This window comes from Eptesicus fuscus, chromosome 15, assembly GCF_027574615.1.
Source record: "Eptesicus fuscus isolate TK198812 chromosome 15, DD_ASM_mEF_20220401, whole genome shotgun sequence".
Taxonomy (NCBI): domain Eukaryota; kingdom Metazoa; phylum Chordata; class Mammalia; order Chiroptera; family Vespertilionidae; genus Eptesicus; species Eptesicus fuscus.
This window is the reverse complement of record NC_072487.1, coordinates 6,112,607-6,139,364: the sequence shown is the minus strand read 5'-3', so window position 1 is coordinate 6,139,364 and position 26,758 is coordinate 6,112,607. Positions and strand designations below refer to the sequence as shown.

Below are 26,758 nucleotides of genomic sequence, written 5' to 3'. Positions count from 1 at the left end.
TGATGGTTAAACATTGGGAAGGATATCTCAGCTGCAGAGGTCCCCCTGAGGAGCCAGGGCTCCCTGCTCCACATCAGGCTCTCCAGCCCAGGGTTCCAGTGCCTGGAAGAGAAATCCCCATAACTTCTGGCTGTAAAAACCAGCAGTGATTGTGGCTGAGTGAAATGGAGGGCTGTTGGAGTCCCAGGTGTTCCTCTTAAAGGGCCCACACATGGACTTACTCGCTGACAGACTCACTCAAAGCTCCAACACTGGGGCACCAGGGACATCCAATGAGGAACTGAATTGCTTGGAATCAAGGCAAGAGCTGGGGTGTGCAGTTTTATTCTGGACAGAAGTGCTGGCAGAAGCTATTGTTCCTTTGCTGAACTCTCCCCTCAGAGCCAGCAGACAAGCACCATATCTGAGTTTCCATCAACCTGGCTAACATAGTTCTCCCCACCCTAGTGATTCCCTGACACACTGCCCCACCCAACTTGTGGTCTCACCCAAACCCTTTCTAGTGGCTTTTCCATACAAATGTCCTGTCTTGGCTCACGTTGCTGAATTTCCTAAAGTCTTTCAACAAGCAGCATCTGGCCTCTGCCCATCCTATACCTGTTGCTAAGTAGCCCCAGGCTCAGCACTAGTAGCAGCCAGCCTTAGTTTACAACTTGGCCTCTCCCAGGCACCTCCAAGCCCAGCACAAGTAGCAGCCATCTTCAGAACGCTTTGTAGCTCATGCCCAGTGGCCCTTGGCCTGCACCTTCCAGGAGGCCTCAGAGCTGTGCACCCATTGGACAGCTTCATACCACACCGAAGCACCACCAAATCGCCTCCACAAGTGACAGACTCAAGGGGTGGACTCAGCAGGTATCTGAGCTTCACTGAAGGAAGTTCATGGGGTCAGCCCTTGCATTGCAGATCCTCCACACTAATTGCAGCCATTCTGCAAAGCCAATTGGTCTGCGGGGGGGGGGGGATCCCTCCCTTTGACATGCTGACAGCAATCAAGGCTCAACTATAAAAAAGGTGCATATAGTCCACATAGGGGTGCACTTGGAGCGCCCAGCTAGGGTTACTGGGGAGGCTGTGCCACTGGGCCCTGCAGGACACCTACTGCATAAGGCCACTCTACTAAGACCAGGAGATGTAGCAGCTCTATCTAATATATAGAAACATAGGGAGGCAGCCAAAATGAGGAGACAAAGAAACATGTCCCAAATAAAAGAACAGAATAAAATTCCAGAAAAAGAACTAAACAAAATGGAGGCAAGCAACCTACCAGATGCAGCATTCAAAACATTGGTTATAAGGATGCTCAATGAACTTAGAGGAACAGTAGATGAAATCAGTGAGAACTTCAATAAAGAGATAGGAAATATAAAAATGGAGATAGGAAACATAAATAAGAACCAGTCAGAATTGAAGGACACACTACCTGAAATGAAGAATAGTTTATAGCAGCGGTCGCCAACCTTTCGGACCTCATGGACCACCAGTGGTCCGTGGACCACCGGTTGGTGACCACTGGTTTATAGGGAATCAACAGTAGAGTAGATGAAGCATAGAATCAAATCAACAATTTGGAATATATAAGGAGCAAAAAACACCTAATCAGAACAGCAAAAAGAAAAAAGAATCCAAAAAAATGAGGATAGTTTAAGGAGACTCTGGGACAACTTCAAGCATACAAACATTTGTATCATGGGGGTGCTGCTGGAAAAAGAAGAGAAAAAGCAAGAAATTAAAAACCTATTTGAAAAAATAATGATCCCAGCTGGAGTGGCTCAGTTGGTTGAGCATTGTCCTGTGCACCGAAATGTTGCTGGTTTGATTCCCTGTCAGGGTAATTATCCCAAAGTTTGATTTTTGGTCGGGGCATGTATGGAAGGCAATCAATAGATGTCTATCTCTTCTCTCTCTCTCTCTCTCTCTCTCTCTCTCTCTCTCTCTCTCTATCTCTCTCTTCCTCCCCATCCCCCTTCCTCTCTCTAAGCATACCCTCATTAAGGATAAACAAATAATAATGATGAAAAAATTCCCTAATCTGACAAAGGAAATAGACATACAAGTCCAACAAGCACAGACAGTCCCAAACAAGATGAACCCAAAGAGGCCCACACCAAGATACATTATAATTAAAATGGCAAAGGTTAAAGACAAAGAGAGAATCTTAAAAGCAGCAAGAGAAAAGCAGTTAGTTACCTACAAGAGAGCTCCCATAAGACTGTCAGCTGATTTTTCAACAGAAACTTTGCAGGCCAGAAAGGACAGCATGAAATATTCAAAGTGATGTAAAGCAAGAATCTACAACTAAGATTATTGTACCCAGCAAAGCTATCATTTAGAATGGAAGTACAGATAAAGAGCTTCCCAGACAAGATAAAGCTAAAGGAGTTCATCATCACCAAACCAGCACTATAGGAAGAAGAAGGAAGAAGAAAGAAGGAGAAGGAGAAGGAGAAGGAGAAGGAGAAGGAGGAGGAGGAGGAGGAGGAGGGAGGAGGAGGAGGGAGAGGGAGAGGGAGGGGAGAGAAGAAGGAGAACTGAATAAAGTGGCAATAAATACATATCATATCAATAATTACTTTAAATGCAAATGAATTAAATACTCCAATAAAAAGACATATGCATATGGTGGCTAAATGGATAACAAAACAAGGCCCTTATGCTTTCTACAAGAGACTCACTATAGATTGAAAGACACACACAGACTAAAAGTGACAGAAAAACATATTTCATGAAAATGGAAAAAAAAAAATTAAAACTGGGGTCATAATACTTATACCAGACAAATTAGACTTTAAAATAAAGGCCATAACAGACAAAGAAGGACCAGCAATTCCACTTCTGGGTATTTATCTGAAGAAACCCAAAATACTAAATTGAAAAGATATATAAATCCACATGTTTCTTGCAGCATTATTTACTACTAGAGGCGCGGTGCACAGCCATTTCATGCACTGCTGGGGGGGTCCCTTAGCCCAGTCTGTGCCCTCTTGCAGTCCGGGACCCCTTGCTCCTTACTGCCTGCCTGCTTGCTGCTCTTTACCCCTCGGCTTGCTGCTCCTTAGCGCTGCCATGGAGGCGGGAGAGACTCCCGCCACCGTTGCTGCACTCGCCAGCCATGAGCCCAGCTTCTGGCTGTGTGGCGCTTCCCCTGTAGGAGCGCACTGACTACGAGGGGGGTAGCTCCTGTGTTGAGCGTCTGCCTCCTGGTGGTCAGTGCACATCATGGCGACTGGTTGTTCCGCCATAACGGTCGCTTAGGCTTTTATTTTTTTTATTTTTTATTTTTTTAAAATATATTTTATTGATTTATTACAGTGAGGGAGAGAGGGATAGAGAGTTAGAAACATCGATGAGAGAGAAACATCGACGAGCTGCCTCTTGCACACCCCCCACTGGGGATGTGCCCGCAACCAAGGTACATGCCCTTGACCGGAATCGAACCTGGGACCTTTCAGTCCATAGACCGACGCTCTATCCACTGAGCCAAACCGGTTTCGGCCGCTTAGGCTTTTATTATATAGATAGCCAAGATATGAAAGTAACCTATGCCCATCAACAGATGATTGGATAAAGAAATGGTGCATATATACAATGAAATAGTATTTAGCTATAAAAAGAAATGAAATCTTGTCATCTGCAACAATATGGATGGACTTAGAGGGTGTTGTGCTGAGTGAAATAAGTCAGACAGAGAAAGACAAATGCCAGATGATTTCACTTATATGGGGAATCTAAAAAATGAAATAAACAAGCAGAACAGAAACAGATTCAGATACAGAGAACATTTTGACGGTTGCCAGCTGGGAGGGGGTTGAGGGAATGGATGAAAAGGTGAAGGGGTTGGGAAGTACAAATTGGTAGCTACAGAACAGACATGGTAATGTAAAGTACAGCATAGGGAATATAGTCAATAATATTGTAATAGCTATATATGTTGTCAAATGGGTACTAGTTTTATTGGGGTGATCACTTTGTAAATTATATAAATGTCTAATCACCTGAAACTAATACAATATTGCACATCAACTATAATTTTAAAATAAAAAATATTTTTAAAAAGAAGTAGCTTATTGAACATCTTCTATGTACCATACACTACAAAAAAAAATCTCATTTAATATCTGTGCAAAACCAGTATTATTGCCAGGTGTCACAAAGCATCACTTTATGATTCATGGTGCAGAGAAGCCTGCTCCAAACAACGCTGACCCCTCCATCTTGCGTTGAAGGTGCACCGTTTGCCTGCCCTTGGATTAGAGTTCTGAAGAGATGGGGAAATTCTTGGGAGGGGCAAAGGTGTGAGGGCAGGAGAGTTCATCATTCAGCTGCATCCAGGAGCAAAAGACACCCCCTATGAGGGAAGTTTCAGATCACTTTCCTTTGGGAAGGTTGGAAGCATCTTATAACCATTAGTACTTCATTCTTCATATGATCCTTGTGAAGTGGGTGTCAATTGGGTGTGGCTTTTTAGCAGATGGAGCAACTCCAGCATGAGGAGTGGCCAACGTCAACCCAGACAGAAGGCTGAGGACAAGACGGGTTTCTGGACTCCCAACATCCGTGCAGACGTCACACCGCACCCACACCTGTCTGTGGACTGCTGACGTGGACAAAGGTCTTAAACTCGGAGAAGATGAAAGCATGAGCTCCAGCTGCTAGAAAAAATTATAGGTACCCTAAGGGGCCGAACCTCACAAGGAAATTATGAGAGACAGTGTGAAAATGCTCAATATTCAGGGAAGAAATGTGTTTAAGGAAAATAAAATAAAGCAGGTACATAGTTTTTGCATTTTGATCCCAGCTATTGACGTGACAGTGTGGATGGATTTTCGGTCTGGACAAGGGTCTACAGCAGTGGTAAAGCTGCAGGTCGGCTTTTCTCTTCCAGGCACTCAGAGTCCGAGCCCTGGGGGCTGTTTCCCCCTGAGGTCATGTGGCTTGAGTCATCACCACAGACAAGCAGGAGCATTTCCACTTCGCCGGGACCCAGGACTTACAGGAAATTACTCTTCTGCATGTCTGATCGCTATGGAAATTGATTTCCTACAGATAGCTAAAAGTACACAGGCCCTCGGCTGCATGCCTTCCAGATCTGGGCCTGTGAACGGCACTCCACCTCCTGACTGAGGCCTCCAGGGCCTCCACAGCAGAGGTGGGTCCGCCCTCTGGCTGGAGAATAGCCTTCTCGGGACTCCTATGTCCTGGAAGGCGACTGCATTTCAGGGGTCTGTCTCCAGTCCCTGTGAGCTATGAATGTGGTACTGCAGCAGGGGAGAGAATATGTCAGAAATCCTGGCATGATGTTGGTTAGAAGCCACAAAGTGAGCAATTGCTTGTCTCTTTATGATGTTAAAGTACAAAGAAATAGACCCAGGCTTGCGTGGAAATGGCATGGCGCATGCCGCATTGCTCGTTCAGTTGATTTCTGAGGGTGGAGTATCAGCCACATCTGCTACTTGTTCCTGTCAACGTCTTGATCAGGAGAAATGTCTTTACTGACATTTCACTCTTTACTCCCGTCTTCTGCCTCTTGGGATTCTAAAGGTCACGTTCTATCCACGTCTTTAAGGAAAGCACATGGCCCAGCTGCCACGTGACCTGAAGAATGGATGGAAAGACCTTGGGAGCGTGAGTACTAGACGGAGGCAAGCTTTGGGACCTTCAGTGCTCGGGTCTGAATCGGAAAGTGCTCTTGTTCTGGAATGCAACTAGTGTACATCTCAACTTTACACACAGTTATTTACTTTCTTGATCAAAACAAGCAGCTTGAGCTGGGGTAGAGAATTCAGGTTGCTGACTTAACGTGTATAAAACAAGTACGCCCAGCTCCGCGGGGCAGGAAAAGCACTGAATGAAACCAGCACATGAACATGCACACACAGCACAGTAATTGACGAGCAAAGGAAGGACTGGTTGCTGTTGATACCGTAGGAGTAACGGGTAGCAGGGTGCTCCCCAGCGAGCTTTCGCCAGGCAGGCCAGGGCCCAGGATTTGTCCCAATTTCCTTCCAAGCACTTCCAGCTTTTCCTTCCCTTGGTCTCTTAAACACCATCCTTTAAACAGAAACCTCTCACTGACAGAGTCTAAAACACAGCTCTTCATCTCCCTGCTTCCACTTCCAAACATGTCCCTCCCATCCCCTCTGCACCACACCGACTCCCCAGACAAAATAGGGGCCCCGGTACTTCCAGTGCAACTTCAGAGGGACAGAGTGGCCCGGAAGGAAAGGTCAACTTCGTGCTGGATGCCTCCATTCAACTTCATAACCCATCACTCAAGTCCTATCTCCGGAATCTCTCAGATTGCTCGTTGCACTGCCACCGCCAGCATCCCTGCCCTCATTCCAGCTCTAGATCTCCCGAGTGAACTGCTGTACTGGTTTCTAATTGGTCTCCTGACTTCTAGTTCTCCCACGTCCTTCTGTCTCCCATGCTGTCCCCACCCCAGAATACCTCTCCAATCTGCTGGTGGCACTCCTCTACCTAAAACCTCCGGTGGTACTTCTTTGCCTGGAGGCTGGAGGCCAGGGCTGATGAGCCCTTTCTCTGTGCACCCAGGACTGGGAAGCTCCCAGAGCACTTCCCACACGGAGTCACAGTGCTCTGCTTCAGGTATGTCTGCAGCAGTCCCCTCGGAGCTCCCTGGGGGCTGGGCATGGGATTTATTCCTTTCTGCTCCCTCGTGTCCAGCTTAGCTCCCGGTGTGAAAGGTGCTCAATAGAGAATGTTAAATTAACTGAAGCAAGAGAACAACGCAAAAGCAGCATGACAGCCCCTTCACCCTGACTGGCGGGTCTAATCTGAAAGCCCTTGCCCTACAGAACAGCTCAGGTGCCCAACAGATGTGCCTGAGAATCATTTTGCAGTAGGGCCAACGATTAGGGGCTCTGGGGCCAGGTGTGGGGCCTTCACCTACTTGGGAGAAGCAGATAAAATTGGTACAATATGCTGCACAGGTAAAACGGTAGACAGTCTGTTTCAATAGCTGAATTCGATTCTGAGGTTAGTTAGCAGGAAAGACGGTTGAGTTTCAAAAAGTATTCCAGGACACTTGCTGAAATACATTCACTGTAGGAAAGAAATTGCCTTAACTTTTCAGGAGAATTTTTAAAAGAAGCTTAAACCTGTTGGCCAGAACATGATCCTCCCTGGGAGAGGCATCCCCCCAGAGGGAAGGAGGTGGTGCCGCTGGCCACCGTCACACTGAGATGCTGCTCGTAGCTTCCACAAGTACGACAAAGGCCTCTTTGTGGGCCCTCAGTGTGTCTCCTCCATAAATATTCCCAATGATAACATCCGGGACCCCAGAACCAGAGGGCTCAGGGCCGTCCAAGTGAACTCCATACCCTTATTAAGAAGAGGACAGAAAGAAAGAAGACTTCCAAAGCTAACAAGGCACTCCGTAGCTGCCATGAAAATGACTATATTTCAGAACTTTAAGAAGTTCTGAAAGAATGCACAGTCATTACTCAGAAACAGACTTTGGTGACAAGAGGTAACACACAACTTCTATTAGTTTTCTTCTTGTTTCATTCGGTGTTAGTTCGTAGGGAAAGCACTCCATCCTATCAGAGGACCTGGAAAGCTATTCCAGGGCAGGTATACAAGAAAAAGGGAAAAATATTGCAGGTAAATTACTGTTCTTGACCTTCGGAATAATGACCACCTCTGATGTGATTTTTGCATGATGAAAACCCACATTTCTGTTTAAAGAGAAAAGATGGTAAATCCAAAACATTTCATGCCGAAACCGGTTTGGCTCAGTGGATAGAGCATCGGCCTGCGGACTGAGGGGTCCCAGGTTCGATTCCGGTCAGGGGCATGTACCTTGGTTGCGGGCACATCCCCAGTGGGGTGTGTGCAGGAGGCAGCTGATTGATGTTTCTCTCTCATCGATGTTTCTAACTCTCTATCCCTCTCTCTTCCTCTCTGTAATAAAATATATTTAAAAAAAAACAAAACAAAACATTTCAGACCTTCCTAAACAAGCCACACCTCCTCCGAGCGGCCTCCCGGAAAAACCAATGACTGCAGCCCACACGATCTCCCTGGATAAGACTTCCTTCAGCATCAAAGGCAGGAACAGAAAGAGGTAAATTAAGGAATTAACAAATGATATGGCTATGTTAATTCTGTATGATGCACTAATTTGTGTTATGTGTGAGTTCCCATCTGATTAAAAAAAAAAAAAAAAGCCTAACAATAACATTTCTAACTGTTGAAGCAAGAATTGTAGGTAGACGGTAGAAGATGAAGAACTCTCCACGCCCTCATGGCCCCCAGATCCGCCCTGAACTTCATGTCATCTCCTGGGAGCACAAGTCCTGACACCTTCCCCTCACAACCCCCACATCAGGCTGCCTATCAGGCAGGTGCGGCGACATGGAGGTGTCTGGCCTTGCATGGGCCCAAGTCCATGTCTGTGTGAAGGAATTCATCTCCATGTTTGGAAATCTGTTCCGAGCAGAAAATCATGGCTAAAACCGTGGGTCAGAAAGGAGAGTAATACTGGCTCTTCTTGAAAGAAATGTACTTTCCCAAGATGCCCCCTTTAATGTTTGAATACCAATTTTGCTATTAGAAATTATGTTTCAGGCTATTCGCTTTTAGTGCCTAAATTAAGATAGGAAATTAGAAAGAAAGGGTTGGGATGAATCTAATCCAAGCTTTGCTATAGGCCTTAAACCCTCCCGGAATCCCTGCAGCTGGTCAGCCAGACTAAAACTGGGCACCTCCAAGGAAGAGGTCTCCCTCTTTCCAGAGCGAGCTTGCATTGCAAAGAGCATGGGCGAGGCCCAGACAGAGCTCACTGCAAACGGGGCTCACTCCCTTGCTCACTAAGGGATCTTTAAGTTACTGGGAGCCTCCGCTTCCTCACGTGGAACATTGTGGATAAGAGCAGAGGTTCCAGAGCCGGCCACGTGGGAGCAGAGCCCACGTGCCACATGGAGCTGTGACGCCCTGGCTGCTCACCGAGCCCTCGGCACCGCAGGCCTCTAACTGGTAAAACAGGAATAAAAACACAACGCCCCAGGTAGCAATATTCGGAGAATTAACTGAGCGCCTGCAAACAGTAACCTCCCATGAAGTATTGGCTTAAAATAATCATGATGATGATGAAGAGAAAAAGGAGGCGGCGGTGCAGGCGGAGTGCTGTAATGAGGAGCCAATGATTTCCTGTAAGCAGATCCCGAAAGTGCCTGATGCACAGAAGCTGTTATTGTTCTAGCTACATCATCATTAATTGAGCACCTACTTTTCATGTGTTATCCCCTTTGATCCTCTGGGAAAGCCCGGCAGAGAGGGTAGAAAACAGGAATTTGGAGGGACGAGGTGACCTGCTCCGAATGTTATATATGGGAAGGGGCAGAGCTGGGTTAGAACCTTGAAGAGCCCGACTTCAAACCCCAGGCTTTTCTTACTACCCCACATTTCACCTTCCACGGAACAGTGTTTCCTTGTATCCAGCCATGTTATCTTCAGCCCCGGGGCTTTAGGACCCTCCTCGCTGCTATTCTTTCCACAGCAGCTGAGGCCACACCGTGTCCTTGGCTTGCCTCATATACCACTTGGGGGGCCCCCAACTCTGGGGAATCCCTGCTGTGCCACTGGCTCCCAATATCCACGTGAGCCCATTGCTAAGTTTGGCTGATCCTCCTAGGACTCCTGCGGGCTGGGCCAGGTCCTTGCCTCTATTCAGAGAGGAAGACAGAACTTCCTCAGTTTAGTAAGCCGAACAATGGCAGGGTCATTTTTAACATTAAAAGTAAAACGAGGCTCTTAATTCCTAAGTTGGTGCTCACCTTTTTTCTTCTGGGATGTTCTCCAACAGCATTTGAAGGAAATCCTGGAATATGAAAAAAGCAAACCATGAAAGATGTCCATCGATGTGTCACTGCCCCGGCTGCAGGCGGCTCACCTGCTCAAGAAGCTGGGCCTATGCTGGATCATTAGACTATGCACCCAATTTATTAATTACGGCGCTTCAGTCCAATCAGGTAAAGAGATTTGTTTTGTAAAAACCACAAACAAATTGAAAAATGTAATATTTGTTATTTTGACCTAAAGCAACAGTTTATTTTCATGTTTCAACTATATATTTTCGAAAGGCTGGCCACAGCATAAAGCTCATGTCCCCCACCTAACCCAGTCCCCATCATGAGCCTTCCCTAAGGACTGAACGACCTCAGCGCCGAGAGGCTGGTGAGTGACTTGCAACTGTCTTGCTTGGCTCTATGGAAAGATAATGACAAAGCTCAAGACGATGACTATCCCCGACCGTCCCCGGGGAGGAACAAAGCGGCTACAGCCAGAATGGTTCCGGTTCCCTGGCTCCGTCTGCAGCCTCTCCTAGTGCCACTGACAACCTAGGACGTTTCAATAATAAATTTTTTAAACCTAAAGCCATGACTTACACACACTCATTGTTTCCTATTCTATGGAAAATTTCAAACACATTCAAAAGAAGACAAAAGAGTATAATTAACCTTCATGTTATAACCCATCAACCCACAGCCAATATGCCCCATCCACTTATCTGCCTCTTGTATTATTTAGAAGTGAACCCCAAACATTACATAATCCCACCAATGTTTCAGTAAATTGCTCTGAAATATAAGGACTCTTTTAAAACATAACCACAATACCATAAGGCCTAAAAAATTCACATATGAATGTTCAATGTCATTTATATTTAATTTGCACCTTGAATATTGTGACCAACCATTTCAGTCCATCTAATTCTAGAATCTTGATTTGGCCTCAACTAGGTTTGTCAGATACAATATTGGATGCCCAGTTAAATTGGAAGCATGCTTACACTAAAAGAGTATTTGCTGTTTATCTGAAGTGCAAATTTAACCTGGTGTTGTGCATTTTTACTTGCTAAATTAAACCTTCTACCATCTGAAGATTTGACAAGATACATTTTGGAAAAACTATAGAACATGAAGCAAACAAGAACAACCTTGAACATTTTTGGGATCTACACTTGAAGTTTTTCTTTTAATAAACTGAAAATCTTGTAAAGCAGGTCCTTGCAAGGGCTCAGATGACCAGCTGCAGCAAAGCCAAATGAACGGCCCCGCCCCCCTCCTCCCCACCCCCACCCTCACCCCCCCAGCCAAGCCTGCAGATCTGGGCAGCGCAGGCTCTGATGAGACCCATTTAACTCAGAATGTGAGATGGAGGCAGCAGCTCAGACCCTGGGATTACAAACAGATGCAAGCACGGAGGAGTGGAAATCTGCAAACAATTTGTATGACAAGGTGTTCTTCTTCTACCAACACATGAGGCAAAGCCATCGCACAGGGGCGAAGCCTGCCAGCCCTTTCTATGAGTTTATGGGTGCGCAGTAGGTCCATTTATTCCAGAGGCAAAGTCTCCCTATAAAGGGCAGTAATGAAAAAATTATTTCTTGCAAATTCCGTTCTCCTTCTAAGACTTTACTTGTATATTGTTGCTTCACCCCAAATAAATGATACGAAGAATAGCAACTAATATTAAAAAATGGAAGGGGACAAGCCCAAATAGAATAACCCCTCACATCTGAAGTCCCTCCTTGCACCTGCAGTGGATACAGTACATGGAGAAAACAAGTACAGAGGAAGCAAGAGCAATATTTAGAATGTGAAGAATTATTTTTGCTTGAGGGTCTTACTTTAGTAATTATTTTGTGTAACTGTTGAATTAGAAATTAATTTATCACAACTGATTTATTAATAGGTTACATTGCAGGTATTTCACTGGTTGAATGGCAGTATTCTTGCTTCCTAAAAATCCAAGTACAGTAGTATAATTTCTTACTAACGTCACTTCATTATCTCCTTAGAGCCCATATCAACTTATCCCATATTTGTCCAGTAATGTATGCTCACTTACGTGTGTGTGTGTGTGTGGTGGGGGGGGGGGGTGTTACATTAACTCAATGACAAGGGGGAGAATTTAATTGCTTGAGAAGCAGGAAATACAGAGTTAACCTTAATTCTGCCCTTTTGCATTTTCCAGTTACAACTGGATCTTTCTTTACAGGACTGCAGAGAACAATGTTCCAGAATTTTCAGTGAATATAGGAAATTTTTGTATTCTATTTTGTTTGTCAATTTATTTTATCCTATTTTGTTAGTCAATTTATTTTGTTCATTAGATTCCACATATAAGTGAAATCATGTGATATTTGTCTTTAGCTGACTGGCTTATTTCACTTAGCATAATAATCTCCAGGTCCATCCATGCTTTTGCAAAGGGTAAGAGTTACTTCTTTTTTTACAGTCACATAGTATTCCATTGTGTCCACTGCTTTTCTATCTACTCAGCTACTGATGGGCACTTGGGCTGTTTTCAGACCTTGGCTATTGCAAATAATGCTGCTATGAACATAGGGGTGCATATATTCTTTCTGACTGGTGTTTTGGGATTCTTAGGATATATTCCCAGAAGTGGATTCACTGGGTCAAAGGGCAGTTCCATTTTTAATATTTTGAGGAAACTCCATACTGTTCTCCAGTGGCTGCACCACCTGCATTCCCACTAGCAGTGCATGAGGGTTCCCATTTCTTCACATCCTCCTCAGCACCGGTTGCTGATTTATTGATGGTAGCCACTCTGGCTGGTATGAAGTGATATCTCATTATAGTTTCAATTTGCATCTCTGATGATTACTGATCTTGAGCATTTTTTCATATACATATTGGCTATCTACCTGTATGTCCTCTCTGGAGAAGTATCTATTCAGATCCTTTGCCCACTTTTTAATTGGATTGTCTTCCAGGTGTTGAATTGTATAAATTCTGTATATATTTTGGATATTAAACCCTTATCAGGTATATCATTGGCAAATATGTTCTCCCATACAGTGGGTTCCTTTTTCATTTTGATGGTCGTTTCTTTTGCTGTGCAGAAGCTTTTTAGTTTGATGTAGTCCCATTTGTTTCTTTTTTCCTTTGTTTCTCTTGCCCTAGGAGATATATCCGCAAAAACATACCCACTACATAAGATATCTAACGTTTTACTGCCTATGTTTCCTTCCAGGATTTTTATGGTTTTGTGGCTTACATTTAAGTCTTATCCATTTTGAGTTTATTCTTGTATATGGTGTAAGTTGATGGTCTAGTTTGTTGTAGTTTTTTTTTTGCATGTACTTGTCCAATTTTCTCAACACAATATATTGAAGAGACTGTCTTTGCTCCATTGATGCCCTTGCCTCCTTTGTCAAATATTATCTGACCATAATGACATGGGTTGATTTCTAGGCTTTTTATTCTGTTCCATTGACCTATATGCCAGTTCTTATGCCAGTACCAGGCTGTTTTTTAGTTTGTTTGTTTTAAATCCTCACCGAGGATATTTTTTTCATTGCTTATCAGAGAGAGTGGAAGGGAGGGGAAGAGACACACAGAGAGAAACATCGATGTGAGGGAGACACATCAATTGCTTGCTTTCCGCACACGTCCCGACCAGGGCTGGGGATCAAGCCTACAACCAAGGCTCATGCCCTTGACTGGAATTGATGCTGGGACCCTTTGGTTGGCGGGCAACACTCTATCCACTGAGCCAAACCAGCCAAGGAGTCCCAGGCTGTTTTGGCTACAATGGCTTTATAGTATAGTTTGATGTCTGGTATTGTGATTGCTCCAACTTGGTGCTTGTTAGGATTTCTGAGGCTAATGGGGTTCTTTTTTGTTTCCATATCAAGTTTTGGAATATTTGTTCTAGATCTATGAAATATGCCATTGGTATTTTAATAGTAATTGTGTTGAATCTATAGAATGATGAGTATATGGACATTTTAATGATGCTAATTCTTTGAATCTATGAACATGGTGTATGCATCCACTTGTTTGTATCTTCCTCTATTTCTTTCTTCATTGTCATAGTTTTTTATTTCTTTCTTAATCTCATTGGTAATCCATTCATTGCTTAATAACATGCTATTTAGCCTCCATAGGTTTGAATGTTTTTTAATTTTTTTATTGTAGTTGATTCCTAGTTTCATGCCATTGTGATCCAAGAAGGTGGTTTTTTTTGTGTGTGTGTGTGTTAAAATATATTTTTATTGATTTTAGAAGGAAGGGGAAGGGAGAGAGATAGAAACATCAATGATGAGGGAGAATCATTGATTGGCTGCCGCCTGAACACCCCCTACTAGGGATCGAGCCTGCAACCCAGGCATGTTCCCTTGGCTGAAATCAAACCTGGGACTCTTCAGTCCACAGACCGATGCTCTATCCACTGAGCCAAACCAGCTAGGGCGAAGAAGATGTTTGATATGATTTCAATCTTCTTGAACTTGTAAAGACTATTTTGTGATCTTTGAGAATGCTTCATGTGCACTTGAGAAGAATATATATTCTGTAGCTTTGGGATGAAATGTTCTATAAATATCAATTAAATCCATTTGATCTAGTGTGTCATTTAAGGTTGATGTTTCCTGTTGACTGTTTGTCTGGAAGATCTATCCAGTGATGTCAGTGGGTATTAAAGACCCCTACTATGACTGTATTGCTGTCAATCTCTCCCTTAAAACCCACCAAAAGTTTATATGTATATATAAACTCATGCTTTTTATATATATGTAGTGACTTTCTTTGTCTCTTTTATGGCCTTTGTTTTAAAGTTCATTTTGTCAGATTATGAGTATTGCTACCCAGCCTTTATTTTCATTTGCATGAAATATTTTTTGCTATCCCTTCACTTTCAGCCTGTTCTGAGGTGAGTCTGTTATAAACAGCATATATATGGGCTACGTTTTCTTATCCATCCAGCTACCCTATGACTTTTGACTAGAGCATTTAATCCACTTACATTTAAGGTTGTTATTGGTAGGTATTTATTTATTGCCATTTTTATTCTTTATGCCTATTTCTTTATCTCTATTTCTCTCTTTCTTCTTTTTACATCTGTCTCTTTAACAGTTCTTACAATTCTGGTTTGGTGGTAATAAACTACCTTAGCCTTTTTTTTTTATTGTTTGGGAAGCTCTTTATTTCACCTTCAATTTTAAATGATAGCCTTGCTGAATAGAGTAGTCTTGATTTCAGATCCTTGTCTTTCATTACTTTGAATATTTCATACCTTTCCCTTTTGGCCTGTAGTGCTTCTGTTGAGAAATCAGCTGACAGACATCCTTATGGGAGCTCCTTTGTAGGTAACTGACTGTCTCCTTCTTGCTGCCTTTAAGATTCTCTTTGTCTTTAACGTTTGCCATTTTAACTATGATGTGTCTTGGTGTGGGTATCTTTGAGTTAATCTTGATTGAGACTCTCTGTGGTTCCTGAACATGTGTGACTTTTCCCTTCACCAGGTTAGGGAAGTTTTCTGTCATTATTTTTTCAAACAAGTTCTCTATCTCTGCTCACTTTCTTCTCCCTCTTGTACCACTATGATACAGATGTTGTTACTTTTCATATTATCCCAAAGTTCCCTTAAACTATCCTTATGCTTTTTATTTATTATATAATTTTTTAAAATTATTATTATTTATCCTCACCTGAGGATATTTTTCCATCGATTTTTAGAGAGAGTGGAAGTGGAAAGGATAGACAGAGAGAAATATCGATGTGAGAGATTGGTTGCATAGATTGGTTGCCTCCTGCATGAGCTCCAACCAGGGCCCAGGCCAGGGAAGAGCCTGCAACCGAGGTATGTGCCCTGGACCGGAATTGAACCCAGAACCCTTCTGTCTACAGACCGATACTCTATCCACTGAGCCAAACCAGCTAGGGCTAACAATTATTTTTTCTTTTTGTTGCTCTGATTGACTGATTTTTTTCTATCTTATCTTCTAATTTGCTGATTTCATACTCTGCTTCATCTAACCTACTGTTCATTCCTTCCACTGTATTCTTTAATTCAAATATGTTATTCTTTATTTCCAACTAGTTGTTTTTCATGGTTTCTATGTCCTTTTTCATGCTGTTGAGCATTCTTGAAAACATTACTTTGAACTCTTTTTCTGATAAATTGCTTACCTCCATTTTATTTAGCTCTTTTTCTGAAGATTCCTCCTGTTCTTTCATTTGGGGCCTGTTTCTTTGTTTTCCCATTTTTATTTGTTTCTATGTATTAGATAGACTTGCTATGACTCCCAGGCTTGGTAGGGTGGCCTCCTGTAGTGGGTGTTCTCAGAGACACAGTGGTGTAGTCTCCTTGATCTCTTGAGCTGAGTGCTCTAGGAATGTCCCTTGTGTGGGTTATGTTTGTACTCCAGTTCTAATTGGGTCTTGACACCTGTTGCCCTATTTGTAGATAGGCTCGGCCCTTGGGCTGGCTGCCTGTGAGACTCAACCCCAATGATGTCATGCAAACTGTTGCACAGGTGCTGACAGAACAATACAAAACAAAAAAACAACATGGAAAAAAAAGCAACCCACCACCACCAACAAAAACAACATAAAAAAAGGAAAAAAAAAGAAAAAAGAGGCAAAGAAGAAATAATAAAAGACAAGAGGCAAAAACACACACACAAGAACATGAATAGAAAGAAGGAATAAAAAATTAAAAGAAAAAATAATAAGCCTGAAGGATGGCTGAATTCAAGACAGTCATTAGGGATATTGGTGCCATTTTCAAAATAGGGAGTCAGCCCAGCCGGCATGGCTCAGTGGTTGAGTGTCAACCTATGAACCAGGAGGTTGTGGTTCGATTCCCAGTCCAGGCATATGCCTGGGTTGTCGGCTGGATCCCAGTGTAGGGTGTATAGGAGGCAGACAATTGATGATTCTCTCTCATCATTAATGTTTCTATATCTCGCTCCTTCTCCTTTCCTCTCTGAAATCAATAAAAATATATTAAAACAAAAACAGGAAATCACCAGAAGAGGATCAGAAAGAATTCAGATCCTCCATATTGAAGCACAAAAGACCCCTCCGGGCAGGGGTGTCCAGCAGAGGACTAGATAAACAGTTCTGGAATCACTGGAGAGGTCATGGAGTATAGGACCCTCTTCTTTGAAGACACACCTCACCTTCTTGTTCTGAAAACTGTAGAGGAGCAGGTTGAGCATGAGGGTCACAAGGTTGTAGGAGAGGACACCACCTGCTTGCTCTCCAGGGAATAGCTGGCCTTAGGTCACAAGTGGATGACCCCATTGTACCATAAAGCTGAATGAGCATGACCAGGTGGGAGGCACACACACATTAAAAAAAAAAAAAGAAGAAGTAATTATAAATAAAATATAGAATAGGAAAAATGGCAAAAAAGAAAAGAGAAAAAAATAGAATAAGTAAAGGAAAGGGAGAAATAAGAGATATGAAAGGAAAAAGAGAAGAAAGAAATAAAATAGAAAAGAAAATGTAAAAATTATATTTAAAAAAACACAAAAAAAAGTGGAGTTTGCCCCAACAGGTTTTGGTGCCTGCTATGAGCACGGCTTCCAGAGTCAGTCCTTCTTTGTTAACTTGCTTATTCCTATGTGCTGCTTGGCCCCATACCCATATAAACTGACAGTCTTTCTCTGATAGTTTTGAGGTCAGGCTGCCTGAATATTTCAGTGTATCTTGTCAATCTCTTGGTTTATCAAATATATATGGTGCACAAACTGTTTGCCAGTCATGTATTAAGTATTGATCAAATAAAGAGCATGGTATGGCCTTGATGAGCTTATAGATAGAATGGAGGAGAAAGAAAAAACCCCCCAAGTGATCTTAAATGAAAATCTATATATATAAAAGCCTAAGCAACCAAACAACCAGTCGACCAGTCACTATGACGTGCACTGACCATTAGGGGGCAGATGCTCAGTGCAGGAGCTTCCCTCTGGTGGTCAGTGTGCTCCCACAGCCAACCTCCCCTGGTCCCTCCCCCACAGCCGACTGGCCCCGATGGCCCTGATCGAGGCACCCAACCAACTTCCTGTGACACCTCCCCCTGGCCAGCCGGTCAACCTCCCATGGCCCCTGCCCCCGCCAGGCAACCTCCCATGGCCCCAATCAGCCCCGAATTGCCAGCTACGCCGAAGGACCCCACCCGTGCACAAATTCGTACACCGGGCCTCTAGTATAATGATAATTAATGGCAATGACAATGAAGGCAATGAAAAAGGCAAAGGGTAGAGATCAGCAGGGTGGATGCAGATCTGATTAGCTGAGGTCACTCGGAGTGTGTGGCATTTGAGCTGAGACAAAAGGATAAGAAGGAGCCAACCCTGCAAAGATCACTGCAGGTAGAGGAACAACAGGGCTGCTTTTTTGCTTTTGTTTTTAAGGTCAGTTAAGATTCAACTATCCACATCCCTGCACAGGACAGCTTTGGGTATCAGATGGTCCCAAAACTACAGGGGGATCACCCTCCCTAAAGCAACACTTTCCTATGTCTAATTCATTAACTTCCTATTTTTCCTACTGTATTAAATCATGAATCTTTCCCCCACTTTTTAATACATAATCTAGTCCCCACATGCCACACCTCCAGGGACTCACAAGGACTCATATATTACCTGGGAAAGAATCAGCTGCCCATGAAATGTGTGCACAAATTTTCTTAAAAAGGAAAAATAGGTGTCATCTCCAAGTCTTCTGGCAAGGAACCGGAGAAGAAAATAACCCTGGAAGAGAGGAAGTAGAAGAAAAAAGATGCCTATCATGGATTAATCAGAAAAATGCTTACACAGTCAACCCTAGTGTACCCACCAGCGCTTTATGCACATCTAGAATGTCCCATGTGATGTGTTCCAGGCTGACCTTTATATTCTTTATTTTAAATTTATCTTTATTGTTGAAAGCATTACAGATGTCCCCCTTTTTTCCCTCATTGACCCCCTCCACCCGGCTCTCATCCCCTCCCCAGGCCTTCAAAGCACTATTGTCTGTGTCCATGGGTTATGCACATATGCATGTAAGTTCTTTGGTTAACCTCTTGCTACCCACCCTCCACCCCCACCCTGCCCTTCCCTCTGAAATACATCAGTCTGTGTTTTATGCTTCCATGTCTCTGGGTCTATTTTGTTCATCAGTTAATTTTGTTCATTAGATTCCACATATAAGTGAGATCATGTGATATGTGTCTTTCTAGAAATTAAGGATCGACTACTTTGCTTTCAACTCCTCTGGGTATTCCCCTTGGGTTACAAGAAGCCTGGACGCATATCTCAAACCAGAGGGGCCAAGTCCTGGCTCCTTTCTCCCTCAGCTATCGGGAAAGGCCTTTTGACTTAAAATGCTTCCTTCTTGCTCCTATCTTCCAGTTGGAACCTGACAACAATTTTAAGATTCTGCTCTTCAAAGCTGACGTGAAGCAGGGAGAAGGGAGGTACAGGGCAGGAAATAGTTCAGGTTCCTTTGATTCGTGCCTCATTTTTTGGGTATAAAGTGTTTTAAATATTAGACAATCAGTTATCTACCCAGTCAAATGTCATTACAAAATTGATCATTGTTTTGTTTAGCTCAACCATGTTATTAATCTTCACTGTTTATGTGTATAATCTAAAAAGTGCTATACCATAGTCACTGGCTTCTGACACTTAGGTGGGCTTACCTTTAAATAATGAACCTGCATGAAGACCTTCTCTGGATTGAGCCCATGCTTGATGACAGATGATCCTGAGTCACTCACATGGCCAGTTTTCTCTTTATTGGGTCTAAAATGATGTAGTAAAAGTATAGCACATTCTTAACTAATTAGACCATAATATCGCCTTAGTCTTATTTTTAGAGTTGCTCAACAGTGTCTTAATTCTATTCAATAGTACCAGGTATACGGTAATTTAAAACAGTTTACATTATAAATCCATATACTGAACAAGTAGGGATTTATATTTGGGTTGGCAACCTAAGGTTGGCTATTGGCAATATTTTACATCATCTTATCCAAGATTAAAACTTGCCAGACACTCATGGAATCTAAGCTCCAATATGCATTACTTAAGAACCTGCTTTTCTTTTGGTGGGAATGACGAACTGGGAAATACAATGAAAAATGTAGCTTTGCTTGGAAGAGTAAAGAACTTACATTAAAAATTTTTTTTGAAAGCCCAATGTTATCCACTTCTTTTGACTTGCATTTAAGGCTCCTTTAAGAAATATTTGTTTAACAAACTAGCAAGACAGGAGCGAACTCATAGACACAGAGAACAAACTGATGGTTGCCAGATGGGAGTGGGGTTGAGAAACTGGATGAAAAGGTGAAGAGACTAAGAAGTACAAATTGGCAGTTACAAAATAGTTATGGGGATGTAAAGTACAGCTGAGGGAATATAGTCAATAATATTCTAATAACTACATGCTGTCAGGTGGGTGCAAGACTTAATGGGGGAATCTCTTTGTAAGTTATATAAATGTCTAACTACTATGCTGTACAGCTGAAGCTAATATAATATTGAATGTCAACTGTAATTGAAAAATAAAAAAAAACTAAAAAAAGAAATATTTGTACTAGGAAGCTGTTTTAGAATCTCACACACACACACACACACACACACACACACACACTCACACACACTCACACACACACACATTACTGAAGCCATGCTTTTAGAACAGGTAGGGACATTCGCAACCACACACTTCCACCTCCTCATTTCACAAATAAGGGGAGCTGAGGGCTCGTGGCTTGTTTTGATTCATGGTGACATTAGGACTGAAACCAATGTCTCCTTATTATCTATCAGAGTGTTTTAAATATTTTTAAAAATTTCCTTAATAAAATATAATCGTGTTACAGTGAAGCTTCACCAATTAGCTAAAATTAAAATATGTGACAAGGTATTTGCAGCTTTTAGCTGTCCGAAAACCAGTCCCTTGTTGGATGAACACTGAAGAGTGTGTGTTGGGTGAGTGACTGGGAAGCATGGGCCGATGAGAGGATGAGCATATCAGAAAGGCCAGTGGCTATTTTCAACAGGTAGTTTGCATAAGTACCAGGGACATGGCCATTGGAATCTAAGAGAACCGGTGTTGAGTTGCAACCCTACTTCTTAAACCTGTTTCTCACTAGCAGGTTAGTTAAATTCTCTAATCTTTAATTTATTCACTTGCAAAATGCAAATAATCCTACGTATCTCCCCAGTTCCTATGGCGAATAATTGAAATAATATATGCAAAATCCCCAGTAAGGGCTAGGGCTACATAAATTACTCAACAAACTTAATAAAACATCACAAATTTGTTAGTAATAAATATTGCTAAATTCAAGGTTGGCCATCCATGTTAGAGGCAATGGGTTAGGCTGTTCTTTCACTTGATGCCACATGTCCACAGACACAACATGTAAGGATGTGGGCCTAAATGGAAGCATCCATGATGGGCCAACTTGCCAAGCCAATCACTTTGCAGCGTGCTCTAGCTGCCACGCACAGAACGTCCCATTAGGTCTCTGCCGGAGATGTCAGCACATTGTCCCAGCAGACACAGGCCTGGGACCAGCAGATACCTCAAGAGAAGACAACCACCAGCCACTAGAGCAAATTGCATAGTTTCAATTTTTCTACGCGATCCCTGACTTATCTACATGCCTGTACTTGCAGGAAAAGCTAGTCCCTTTCATCTTCATTTAAGACTCCATTGAAAAGCATCAGCTTTATTCTTGTTCTCAAGTGTGTCCTGGGTGGAGCGTTCTATAAAGAAAAACCACACTGGCTTTGGGAGGGAAAGCCCAGCCCGCCTTGCAGGGAGGAAGGCTTCTCAGAACCCGAATTCCAACCAGTTTTCCCAGCCCCAGGAGAGCCAGAGTTGCTGTGAGTTAAGTCCCTGAGCTCTGCATGAGACCAGCAGAAGGGCTGGGGCACCGAAGACAGACAAATCTCTGTGGGGAACGCTGGCTTCCAGGTTCCCAATGACGCTTTCAGTTTTTTGCCCTTTGCCTAAAAACGTCCTTCCAAAAACCATCCCTCTTATTCTCTTCTTCCACCCTCTCCAAACGAAGAAGTGCTCAAGAAAATTATTTTATGCTGACAGCATCCAAGGCAAACGCACGAGTCCCCAGGAGATTCCTTTTAAAGTGGACGTGGCGCTGGGGGGAGCAGTGCCAGGCAAGCCTTGGCTTTCTGCGGCGAAGAGGCTCCGTGAGCGGGAAGGGCTGACTTCCCAGAACGCCGCTTATCCCAGGTCTGCACAGACAGACAATGCACAGAGAGGACGGGAGCCCATGACGAATGCAGCCCCACTTCATGCAAGAACAGTGACTCTCACAGGTGAGTGAACGGAGTCACAGCACAGCCGTCTCCCCGGCCCCCAGTTTCACTCTCCGCAGTTTCAGTGACCTGCAGTCAACCAAGGACCAAAAATATTAAATTAAAAATTCCATAAACAACTTATAAGTTGTAACTTGCATGCCACTGAGCAGCTTGATGAAATCTCACGCCTTCCCCCTGGGTCATGCCTGGGATATGAATCACCGCTTTGTCCAGCGCATCCACATGATTATGCGCTCCCTGCCTGTTAGTCACGTGGGAGCCTTCTCCATGGTCAGATCAACTGTCCGGGTATCACAGTGCTTCTGTTCGTCACCCTTATTTTACTTCATAATGGCCCCAAAGCACAAGAGTAGTGTTGCTGGCAATTCAGATATGCCTGAGAGAAGCCAGAAAGGGCTTCCATTAAGTGCATGTCTAGAAAAAACATAGTAAGTGTCGGGTTGGGAACTACCCCTGCTTTCAGGCGTCCACTGGGGGTCTTGGAACATGCGTCCCATGGATAATGGGCTGGGGAGGGAGAAACTACTATACATACAAATGCATAATTCCATTTCGATGGAGTCAAAGAACAGGCAAGCCAGAGCCCGGGGTTAGAGATCAGAGGAATGTTCCATTTGGGCAGGAGTACTGACAGGCGGAAGCAGGAGATTTCTGGGATCCTGGGAGTGTTCCAAATAGTAGTCAGAGTGGTGCTTGCAAGAGGATAAATAGTAAAACTCTACTGAGCCATCTAGAAACACTTCAGTGTGTGTGTGTGTGTGTGTGTGTGTGTGTGTGTGTGTGTATGTTATAGTTTAATTAAAAGGTTAAGAAAAACAGATGCACATGGAACTATATATTTTGTGAAAACAAAAGGGAATCAGTCTAGAAAAGGGCTTTGCTGTTCATGTGCCATGAACAGGTGACCAGGATTAACTAAGCCCTCTAACCTGACGACCCAAGAGGCAGGAAGAACTGTGGCAAATACAACTGGCTCAGGCTACCCCCACGTTCAGCCACCTTCTTCCCCGCCACTTATCCGGTCAAATCGGAAAGTTAAATGCTCACTTCCCGAATCCCTGCAGCTACAAATGGTCAGAAGACATGGTCCAGGCCAGTGAGACAAAAGCAGACATCTGCTGTGGTTGGAGGCGGGGCTCTGGGGTAGCTTTTGCTTTCTTGACAAGAGGGGGAGTCCCTGGTCCTGCACCCCCCCCCCCCAGTCATGGTAGATGGAGTGCAGCAGCCACCTGGCAGCCATGAAGTGGCAAATCAAAACGCTCTGGAGACCAGAATGAGTGAAAGGCAAGTGGCCCTGGAGGGTGCCATTGGGCTGCTGGCCACCCGCGACGTCCAGCCTTCAAACTTCTTGCTCTGAGAGAAAAAGAACCCCCATGTGTTGAAGTTGATATTGCTCACTATTCCAGTAATTGTAGGTAGATTTATCTCTAATAGATGGAGAGCCAAACTAATATTAAGCGCTACCATTTCCTGGAACTCCCTGGCTCTGGTTTGCCTGTTCTTTGACTCCATCGAAATGGAATTGTGCATTTGTATGTACAGGAGTTTCTCCCTCCCCACCCCATTATCCATGGGACGCATGTTCCAAGACCCCCAGTGGACGCCTGAAAGCAGGGGTGGTTCCGAACCCGACACATACGATGTTTTTTCTAGACATGCACTTAATGCGAGGGACTCTGCCAAGCTCTTCTTATGCATCCCGTCCTTCTACCCTCATAAACCTGATGCACAGGTGCTGTGATTATGCCATTCCAAAGCGGAGAGGAGTGAGGCCTGGACATACACAAAACCAGTTAGTGGCAGACCTGAGGCTGGACCCGAGGCCCACGGAACACCGGTCTCTGCTGCATTCCGGGGCCTCATCAGGATCCAGTCCCCATCTTGGTTGTGCCGGATACTAAGTGGAGAGCCTCAGGCATGTTTCTTACCCTCCCTGAGCTCAGTTTCCTCACCCGTAGAGTGTGATGGCCCTGGCCGGGTTCCTCAGTGGTTAGAGCGTCGGCTCTTGGACCAAAGGGTCTCAGGTTTGATTTCTGGTCAAGGGCATGTACCTCAGTTTCATGTTTGATCCCTAGCCACAGTCGGGGTGCATGCAGGAGGCAACCAGTCACTCTGTCTCTCTCACATCAATGATTCTCTCTCTCTCTTCCCCCCTCCCTCCCCTTCACTCTAAGATCAATGGAAAAAATATCCTTGGTGAGGATTAAAAATCATAATACTAATAAAAAGAATGTGACGAGACTCAGGTAATATAAATAAAAGCACTCTGTAAATGTGATCGCGCTAGGCACTTCTCAGACATGACATGCCAGTGTTTATTTCCTTGGCTAGAATACAAGGAATGCAAGAGATCAAGTTACGAAGGTCGGTTGGGCTGAAATGCCCTTGGTTTCTGCTGTACCTGGCACCGAACACAACAACTGAAATTAGCACGCCCTGCCCTGCCCACCTCCTTCCCTTTCCGCTGCTCTCCCAGCAGCAGTGTGGGCATCTCAGGAGGGGGACAGTGACTCTTGGTACACAGTGATTTGATCTGGAAGCATGCCTCCTGAAGAAAGGACTGATTCTGCAGGACTATCACCAAGGGTGGGGTTTGGGAAAACCTCTGAAAGGTGCTCAGGCGTGTCAGCTTGGGTCTGGACACCCGCTGCTGCGCCACAGCCCAGAGGCGCTGTCTCAATCTCACACTCCTTGGCGAAGGTCGACCTCTATAAACTCACACTGCAGTGCTGGACCAGGGATTAAGGAACCAGAAATGAGACAGAAAGGGATCAATCAGCATTTCAACATCCCCATCTGCATATCAGATGTAACTGCCCCACAAGGTGTGACTGTTGGGGAGCAGGGCTCACTCACCCACAATCATGGAGGAAGCTGAAACTACCTTTGTGTAGACATTGGCCTCGGGGTACTCATCTGAACCCCAAATGTACAAGCGAGACCTACAGGGGAAGCAGCATTACATACTGGTTAGGAGTTTGGGCAAGAATCTTGACTCTTAAGTGCCACATAATCTTTCTTTTTAAAAAACAGTTTTATTTTTATTGTTGAAATTATTACAGATGCCCCCCTTTTTTCCCATTGAGTCCCTCCACCTTGCCCCCCCCCCTTCATCACACTATTGTCTATGTGCATGGGCTATGCATATATGCATATAAATTCACCAGTTAAACTCTCTCCACCCACCCTCCCCCGCCTTCCCTCTGAGATTCTGCAGTCTGTTCCATGCTTCTATGTTTCGGAATCTATTTTGTTCATCAGTTTATTTTGTTCATGAGATTCCACATATGAGTGAGATCATATGATGCTTGTCTTTATCTGACTGGCTTATTTCGATTAGCATAATGCTCTCCAGGTCCCTCCATACTGCCTCAGGGTAAGAGTTCCTTTTATTTATTTATTTTTTTTAGAGTTGCATAGTACTCCATTGTGTAAATGTACCCCAACTTTTTTTTATCCACTGATGGGCACTTGGGCTGTTTCCCGATTTTAGCTATTGTAAATTGCGCTGCTATGAACATAGGGGTGCATATATATTTTCTGATTGGTGTTTCTAGTTTCTTGGGATATATTCCTAGAAGTGGGATCACTGGGTCAAATGGCAGTTCCATTTTTAATTTTTTGAGGCAACTCCATACTGTTCTCCACAGTGGCTGCACCAGTCTGCATTCCCACCAGCAGTGCATGAGAGTTCCCTTTTCTCCACATCCTCCCCAGCACTTGTCATTTGTTGATTGACTGATGGGAGCCATTCTGGCTGATGTGAGGTGGTACCTCACTGTCATTTTAATTTGCATCTCTCTGATGATCAGTGACATTCAGCATTTTTCCACATGTCTCTGGCCATTTGTATGCCCCCCACCCCCCTTTTTTTTCTTAAAGCCTCACCAGAGGACATTTTTCCCCATTGATTTCTAGAGAGAGTGGGAGGGAGGGAGGAGGGGGGAGAGAGAAACGTCAATGTGAGAGAGACACATTGATTAGTTGCCTCCTGCCTGCGCTCCTACTAGGGCTGAGAACCTGCAACCGAGGTACATGCCCTTGACCGGGAATTTAACCAGGGAATCTTCAGTCTGCAGACCAACGCTATAACTACTGAGTTATACCAACCAGGCCTATATGTCCTCTTTAGATAAGTGTTTATTTAGGCCCTCTGCCTGTTTTTAAATTGGATTGTCTTTCTTTTGTTGAGTTGTATGAGTACTTTACATATTTTGGAAATTAACCCTTTATAAGATGTATTATTGGCAAATATGTTCTCCCATACAGTGGGCTCCCTTTTCATTTTGATGGTGGTTTCTTTTCCTGTGCAGAAGAAGCTTTTTAGTTTAATGCAGTCCCATCTGTTTATTTTTTCCTTGGTTTCTCTTGCCCTAAGTGTTGTATCAGTGAAAATTCTGCTACGTGAGCTACTTGATATTTTGCTGCCTTCATTTTCTTCTAGGATTTTTATAGTTTCATGACTTACATTTAAGTCTTTTATCCTTTGTATGTTTATTATTGTGTATAGTGTAAGTTGGTGGTCTAGTTTCAGTTTTTGCATGTGTCTGTCCAATTCTCCCAACACCATTTATTGAAGAGACTGTCTTTACACCATTGTATGCTCTTGCCTCCTTTGTCAAATGTTAACTGAGCATA

The 26,758-nt window shown here is 43.7% G+C and overlaps 1 protein-coding gene across 1 annotated transcript in view; it reads right to left on the bottom strand.

The window, feature by feature from the left end:
• The window catches only part of AOPEP (aminopeptidase O (putative)), a 259,004-nt gene that overhangs the window by 103,878 nt on the left and 128,368 nt on the right, over window positions 1-26,758 (bottom strand). The window contains exons 4-6 of the mRNA XM_054726825.1: window positions 19,465-19,567; window positions 18,428-18,535; window positions 9,798-9,841 (exon numbers count right to left, since the gene is read on the bottom strand). Of these exons, the coding sequence (XP_054582800.1) occupies window positions 9,798-9,841; window positions 18,428-18,535; window positions 19,465-19,485 (173 nt within the window). The 5' untranslated portion in view covers window positions 19,486-19,567. The remainder of the gene's footprint in view (window positions 1-9,797; window positions 9,842-18,427; window positions 18,536-19,464; window positions 19,568-26,758) is intronic.